This window comes from Orcinus orca, chromosome 4 (genome assembly GCF_937001465.1).
Source record: "Orcinus orca chromosome 4, mOrcOrc1.1, whole genome shotgun sequence".
NCBI classification, from domain to species: Eukaryota; Metazoa; Chordata; class Mammalia; order Artiodactyla; family Delphinidae; genus Orcinus; species Orcinus orca.
In genome coordinates, this window is record NC_064562.1 from 34643537 (window position 1) to 34652323 (window position 8787).

The window sequence follows — 8787 nt, forward strand, 5'->3', positions numbered from 1 at the left end:
AACTCATCTTTCAACCAAAATAGGAAATGGAACATTCTTTTTCTATGAACATCATGTCTATTTTTGACCTTGGTAATTCATCAGTTATTATTCATGGTCACCGTCACTGATGATTGAATAACAGTGGCTCAAAAGTTTTAAATGTGATACCAAGAGAAAGTGATTATTGTGCGTTCTCTCAGGTGAATTGGGTAAGAACAAAATGTGTTTTCAAACTGGTCTTCGGCTCTAAGAAAACTCCAGGTCCAGATGGTTTCAGTGCTGAATTTCAGTAAATATTTGTGGAAAAAAGACCAACCTTACACAAACTTTTTCAGAAAATAAAGGAGATGGGAATATGTCCCAACCTGCTTTATGAGGTCAACATAACCCTGATGCTAAAACCTGTCAAAAATATCACAATAAAAGCAAAGAAAATTGCAAACCAATATCCCTGATAAACACAGACAACAAATCCTTCATAAAATATCAGCATATTAAATATGATAACATGTAAAAACATATTACATAGTAACAGTGTAGGAGTTATCCCAGAAATACAAGGTTGCTTTAATTCTTGAGAGCCAATGTCTATAATTCACCATATTACCAAATATAAAAAAGAAAAATGATGACTTAAATAGATGCAAAATTGATCTTTTGCTTTTCTTCACATACTTTTGAACTTATGTTCTTTTATTTTAAAAAAGGAAGAAAAATAGAAAATAAAGACCAGCTCTACACTTCAGTTTAAAACTCTAAGATTATTTGCCCATAAAGATTAGACTTAATTTTTTAAAAGCAGTTAGAGTAAAATTTATAAAAGTCCTCATAACTCACATTTTAGGGGTAAATTGGACCTCAACTTAGATCAGAAATAAATCCTACAACCCTACGGAGCAACCTGCACAGTTGGTTTTTCATCCTCAGCCTGCAGGAGGTGGCCTTCCACAACATCTTCCAAACAAAGATACTGGAATCTCAGGAGCTTTGGATGTGGCTGGTGTCAACCTAAAAGGGGATGGGAGAGACATTCAAATCAAGGACGCAGTTCGATGGGAAGCAACTTTATGCATCCATCTATCCACGTGGTAAAATGAGGACCTACTTCATGCAAGGCACAAAGTCGATGAAAGACACTGCCCTCATGGGATGTATATTTAAGTGGAATAATAAACTTATCTTTCCTCTTATGTATCAGAAACCTAAGGACTAATTGTGATGGTGGTTCTTGGTCAGCTACAGGACTGACGGCTCATAAGTGAACCAAAACATAACTCCTACCCTTGTTCATTTCACTTCTGGCCAAACACAATCTACTTTATCATTTTTTCCATGTCTCATTTCTGTACAGGGCTCTGTGTTTCAGGAGCTGGCCCTACCCTTCCTCTTTGCCTATTTGATCACAAAGCAACCTTGATAGAACATCTGTTTTTTCATCACAGGGCAATTGATTCCAGATGGTAAAATCTGATCATTTAAGAACTATTGAGATTGGTTCAAGATGGTGGAGTAGAAGGATGTGCGCTCACTCCCTCTTGCAAGAGGACTGGAATCACAACCAACTGCTGAAAATCATCGACAGGAAGACACTGGAACTCACCAAAAAACATACCCCACATCCAAAGACAAATAAGAAGCCGCAATGAGCTGGTAGGAGGGGCACAATCACAATACAGTCAAATCCCACAACTGCTGGGTGGGTGACTTAGAAACTGGAGAACACTTCTTATACCACAAAAGTCCACCCAGTGGAGTGAAGGTTCTGAGCCCCACATCAGGCTTCCCAACCTGGGGGTCCGGCAATGGGAGGAGGAATTCCTAGAAAATCAGACTTTGAAAGCTAGCGGATTGGATTGCAGGACTTTGACAGGATTGGGGGAAACAGAGACTCCACTCTAGGACATACACAAAGTAGTGTGTGCATCGGGACCCAGGGGAAGGAGCAGTGACCCCATAGGAAACAGAGCCAGACCTACATGCTAGTGTTGGAGGGTATCCTGCAGAGGCAAGTTGTGGCTGTGGCTCACTGTGAGAATAAGGACACTGGCAGCAGAAGTTCTGGGAAGTACTCCTTGGTGTGAGCCCTCCTAGAGTCCACCACTAGCTCCACCAAAGAGCCAGGTAAGGATCAGTGCTGGGTCACCTCAGGCCAAACAACCAACAGGGAGGGAACTGAGCCCCACACATCAGCAGACAAGCAGGTTAAAGTTTTACTGAGCTCTGCACACCAGAGCAACACCTAGCTTTACCCACCACAAGTCCCTCCCATCAGGAAGCTTGCACAAGCCTCTTAGATAGCCTCATCCACCAGAGGGAAGACAGCAGAAGCAAGAAGAGCTACAATTCTGCAGCCTGTGGAACAAAAACCACAAGCACAGAAAGGTAGACAAAATGAAAAGGCAGAGGACTATGTTCCAGTTGAAGGAACAAGATAACCCCAGAAAAACAACTAAATGAAGTGGAGATAGGAAACCTTCCAGAAAAAGAATTCAGAATAATGATAGTGAAGATGATCCAGGACCTCGAAAAAAGAATGGAGGCAAATATTGAGAAGAAGCAAGAAATGTTTAACAAAGACCTAGAAGAATTAAAGAACAAACACCTAGAAGACTTAAAGAACAAACAAACAAAGATAAACAATACAATAACTGAAATGAAAAGTACACTAGAAAGAATTAATAGCAGAATAACTGAGGCAGAAGAACATATAAGTTACCTGGAAGACAGAATGGTGGAATTCACTGCTGTGGAACAGAATAAAGAAAAAAGAATGAAAAGAAATGAAGACAGCCAAAGAGACCTCTGGGACAACATTAAGCCAACATGTGCATTATTGGCATCCCAGAAGGAGAACAGAGAGAGAAAGGACCTGAGAAAATATTTGAAGAGATTATAGTAGAAAAATTCCCTAACATGAGAAAGGAAATACCCACCCAAGTCCAGGAAGCAAAGAGAGTCCCAGGCAGCATAAGCCCAAGGATGAACACACCAAGACATGTAGTAATCAAATTGGCAAAAGTTAAAGACAAAGAAAAATTATTGAAAGCAATAAGAGAAAATGACAAATAACATAAAAGGGAACTCCCATAAGGTTAACAGTTGATTTCTCAGCAGGAAATCTACAAGCCAGAAAGGAGAGGCATGATATATTTGAAGTGATGAAAGGAAAGAACCTAAAACCAAGATTACTCTACTGGCAAGGATCTCATTTAGATTCAACAGAGAAGTCAAAAGCTTTACAGACAAGCAAAAGCTAAGAGAATTCAGCCCCACCAAACCAGCTCGACAACAAATGGTAAAGGAACTTCTCTAAGTGGGAAACACAAGAGAAGCAGAGGACCTACAAAAACAAACCCATAACAATTAAGAAAATGATAATAGGAGCATACATATCGATAATTATCTTAAACTTGAATGGATTAGATTCTCCAACCAAAAGACACAGGCTTGCTGAATGGATACAAAAGCAAAATCCATGTATATGCTGTCTACAAGAGACCCACTTCAGACCTAGGGACACATACAGACTGAAAGTGAGGGGATGGAAAAAGATATTCCATGCAAATGGAAAGCAAAAGAAAGCTGGAGTAGCAAAACTCATATCAGATAAAATAGACTTAATAATAAAGAACGTTACAAGAGGCAAGGAAGGAAACTACATATGATCAAGGGATCAATCCAAGAAGATGATACAACAATTATAAATATATATGCACCCAACATAGGAGCACCTCAATACATAAGGGAACTGCTCACAGCTATAAAAGAGGAAATTGACAGTAACACAGTAATAGTGGGGGACTTTAACACATCACTTACACCAATGGACAGATAATCCAAACAGAAAATTAATAAGGAAACAGAAGCTTTAAATGACACAACAGACCAGATAGATTTAGTTGATATTTATAGGACATTCCATCCAGAAACAGCAGACTACACTTTCTTCTCAAGTGCACATGGAACATTCTCCAGGATAGATCACATCTTGGGTCACAAATCAAGCCTTGGTAAATTTAAGAAAATTGAAATTGTATCAAGCATCTTTTCTGACCACAACACTATAAGATTAGAAATCAATTACAGGGGAAAAAACATAAAAAACACAAACACATGGAGGCTAAACAATATGTTACTAAATAACCAAGACATGACTGAAGAAATCAAAAAGAAAATTTAAAAAATACCTATAGACAAATGAGAATGAAAACACGATGATCCAAAACCTATAAGATGCAGTGAATGCTGTTCTAAGAAGGAAGTTTATAGCAATACAATTCTACCTCAGAAATAAGAAAAATCTCAAATAAACAATCTAAGCTTACACCTAAAGGAACGAGAGAAAGAAGAACAAACAAAACCCAAAGTTAGTAGAAGGAAAGAATTCATAAAGATCAGAGCAGAAATAAATGAAATAGAAGCAAAGAAAACAATAACAAAGATCAATAAAACTAAAAGCTGGTTCTTTGAGAAGGTAAACAAAATTGATAAAACATTAGCCCGACTCATCAAGAAGAAGAGGGAGAGGACTCAAATCAATAAAATTAGAAATGAAAAAGGAGAAGTTAAAACAGACACCACAGAAATACAAAGCATCATAAGAGACTGCTACAAGCAACTCTCTGCCAATAAAATGAAAAACCTGGAAGAAATGGACAAATTCTTAGAAAGGTATAACCTTCCAAGACTGAACCAGGAAGAAATAGAAAATATGAACAGACCAATCACAAGTAATAAAATTGAAAGTGTGATTAAAAATCTTCCAACAAACAAAAGTTCAGGACCAGATGGCTTCACAGGTGAATTCTATCAAACATTTAGAGAAGAATGAATACCCATCCTTCTCAAACGCTTCCAAAAATTTGCAGAGGAAGGAACTCATTCTATGAGGCCACCATCACCCTGACACCAAAACCAGACAAAGATACTCCAAATTAGAAAAAAAAAAAAAAAAAGAAAATTACAGACCAATATCACTGATGAATATAGATGCAAAAATCATCATCAAAATATTACCAAACACAATCCAACAACACAAGGATCATACTCTACGATCATGTGCGATTTATCCCAGGGATGCAAGGATTCTTCAATACATGCAAATCAATCAATGTGATATACCATATTAACAAACTGAAGAATAAAAACCATATGATCATCTCAATAGATGCAGAAAAAGCTTTTGACAAAATTCAATACCATTTATGATAAAAACCCTCCAGAAAGGGGGCATAGTGGGAACCTACCTCAACATAATAAAGGCCATATATGACAAACCCACAGCAAACATCATTCTCGATTGTGAAAAGCTGATAGAATTTCCTCTAAGATCAGGAACAAGACAAGGATGCCTACTTTTGCCACTTTTATTCAATATACTTTCAGAAGTCCTAACCATGGCAAGCAGAGAAGAAAAAAATAAAAGAAATACAAATTAGAAAGGAAGAAGTAAAACTGTCACTGTTTGCAGATGACATGATACTATACATAGAGAATCCTAAAGATGCCACCAGAAAACTGCTAAAGCTAATCATATGAATTTGGTAAAGTTGCAGGATACAAAATTAATGCAGAGAAGTCTCTTGCATTCCTATATACTAACAATGAAAGATCAGAAAGAGAAATTAAGGAAACAATCCCATTCACCACTGCAACAAAAAGAATAAAATACCTAGGAATAAACCTACCTAAGGAAGTAAAAGACCTGTACTCAGAAAACTGTAAGACACTGATGAAGGAAATCAAAGGTGACACAAACAGATGGAGAGATATACCATGTTCTTGGATTGGAAGAATCAATATTGTGAAAATGACTATACTAACCAAAGCAATCTACAGGTTCAGTGCAATCCCTATCAAATTACCAATAGCATTTTTTACAGAACTAGAACAAATAATCTTAAAATTTGTATGGGGACAAAAAAGACCCCGAATAGCAAAAACTGTCTTGAGGGAAAAAAACAGAGCTGGAGGAATCAGACTCCCTGACTTCACACTATACTACAAAGCTACAGTAATCAAGAAAGTATGGTACTGGCACAAAAACAGAAATATAGATCAATGGAACAGGATAGAAAGCCCAGAGATAAACCCATGCACCTATGGTCAACTAATCTATGACAAAGGAGGCAAGGATATACCATGGAGAAAAGACAGTCTCTTCAACAAGTGGTGCTGGGAAAACTGGACAGCTACATGTAAAAGACTGAAATTACAACACTCCCTAACACCATACACAAAAATGAACTTAAAATGGCTTAAAGACCTAAATGTAAGACCGGACAATATAAAACTCTTAGAGGAAAACATCAGAAAAACACTCTTTGACATAAATCACAGCAATATCTTTTTTTGATCCACCCCCTAGAGTAATGGAAATAAAAACAAAAATAAACAAATGAAACTTAAAAGCTTTTGCACAGCAAACGAAATTACAAATAAGACGAAAAGACAACCATCAGATGGGAGAAAATATTTGCAAACGTAACAACAGACAAAGGATAAATCTCCAAAATATATAGACAGCTCATGCAGCTCAATATTAAAAAAACGAACATCCCAATTAAAAAAGGGGCAGAAGGCCTAGATTGACATTGCTCCAAAGAAGACATACAGATGGCCAAGAAAAGCTGCTCAACATCACTAATTATTAGAGAAATGCAAATCAAAACTACAATGAGCTATCACCTCACACCAGTTAGAATGGGCATCATTAGAAAATCTACAAACAACAAATGCTAGAGAGGGTGTGGAGAAAAGGGAGCCCTCTTGCAGTATTCGTGGGAGTGTAAATTGATACAGCCACTATACAGCCTTAAAAAACTAAAAATAGAATTACCATATGACCCAGCAATCCCACTGCTAAGCATATACCCAGAGAAAACCATTATTCAAAATGACACATGCACCCCAATGTTCATTGCAGCACTATTTACAATAGCCAGGTCATGGAAGCAACCTAAATTCCCATCAACAGACGAATGGATCGAGAAATTGTGGTACATATGTACAATGGAATATTACTCAGCCATAAATGGGAATGAAATTGAGTCATCTGTAGGGACGTGGATGGATCTGGAGACTGTCATACAGAGTAAAGTGAGTCAGAAAGAGAAAAACAAACATCGTATATTAACGCATATATGTGGAATCTAGAAAAATGTTACAGATGAAACGGTTTGCAAGGCAGAAATAGAGACACAGATGTAAAGGACAAACGTATGGACAGCAAGGGGGAAAGCAGGGGCTGGTTGGGGAGTGGTGGTGGTGGGATGAATTGGGAGATTGACATATATACACTAATATGTATAAAATAGGTAACTAATAAGCTGCTGTATAAAAAGTAAATAAAATAAAATTCAAGGGAAAAAGAACTATTGATGGAGATATTTTTGTGAATACTTTTGATTTTTTTTTTACACGTGTATTGCTTCACAGCTTTATTTTTAAAATCACAAGCAGTTCAAAGTGACCATTATTGAGGCCTCTGTTAAAAGATTTTCCAGCCGAGCTACACCAGTTTTAAGCTTAAACAATATTGCACTTTAAGATGAATTTAACTTTCAGGATCTTCTTCAAAAAGAAAAGTATTGCTTCCACCTGTGCTTTTCATAGACTAAAAGCATACTGCAGAAAACTCAACTTAAAAATTAGCACTGCATGGTACAGTAACATAATAAAGTACCTGCCCATTTTATAATCCTAGAGAACACATCATTGTAAGAAATTGTTTAGCCCATAATTAGTATAAAATGTGCACAATATTTTTCATTCAGTGGTCCAAGGTATGAAGGTTCCCAGATACAATCTTGTTCTCTAATACTGCTCCAGGTGGGATGTCAATTCAGTCACCATGATTTGCGATGATGATAACCGTTCCCTGTAATAAAACATTCTTGTCAAATGTTATATCTCCTGAAACTGTGAGGTGATCCAATTCAAGCATATCTGGTATGCTTTCAAATCTCCTTAGATAATCCTGAACCTTCGTAAAAGGACCGCCTAATTTAACCAAGGGCACTGTAGGAAATTCCCGCTTTTCACTCATTGTCAGAGATCCTGCATTAAGACTATAAAGGTTTGACATCACAAGCAAGAGATCTGATGTGGTTTTGACAGGCAGAAAACGGCTCCTAGGAACATTAATACCTAGAGAGTTCTCAAAGCTTTTAATGGCAGCCCCTACTGCAGTTTCCAACTGAATGACATTCAGGCCTCCATCCAAAGTCTTTGGATTTACAATGATTTCCATATCAATAGCATTCTGCTCCTGCAGTCTTTTAACTGCTGTAAGAGAGATCCATAGGTTGTTTGTATTAAATATTTTGAATTTTGATACAGATTTATACTCATCAGCGTATGCTTTTGGCACTTGAGCAATTTCCATCAGTCTCAATTTGCCTTCATACTGAGTGAGTGTCCCACCCTTTACATCTGCATGTGTTTTATTTGTGACTTCCATGACAAATTGACAAGGTTTTCCATTAGGTGGGTTTGTTAGATGATTAAGAATATAAAGATCCACTGTGGTATCCAGATTATCTATGTTGGACTCAAAAATATACCCTTTGCCTTCTCCTATAAAGGTATAAAGCAAACCAGAGTTGTAGAAACCGGCATAAATATTTCCATAACCCGGAGGGTACCAGGTTTCTGTATTTTCCCCTGAGAATGAAACATTCTTTGCTACAGGTAGTAAAGATTCTTTATTAATCCTCAGGTACCTGGTTTGATTAAAAGTGTAGATTTTCACACGACAGTGATTCTACTTCTGTAGTATTTTTTTGCATCTTCATCCATGTTTTC

General features: G+C 37.1%; 1 protein-coding gene across 1 annotated transcript; it reads right to left on the reverse strand.

Moving 5' to 3' along the window:
- Positions 1-7413: 7413 nt before the first annotated feature.
- Positions 7414-8543, reverse strand: LOC101290168 (UTP--glucose-1-phosphate uridylyltransferase-like). Its single transcript, XM_033400592.2, has one exon. The coding sequence runs from the start codon at positions 8441-8443 to the stop codon at positions 7826-7828; it is 618 nt and encodes a 205-aa protein (XP_033256483.1). The 5' UTR covers positions 8444-8543; the 3' UTR covers positions 7414-7825.
- Positions 8544-8787: the final 244 nt, after the last annotated feature.

Bases quoted from the DNA above. Each gene is read 5' to 3' on its own strand.
- LOC101290168 (XM_033400592.2), bottom strand. From the start codon at position 8,443: ATGGAAGTCACAAATAAAACACATGCAGATGTAAAGGGTGGGACACTC.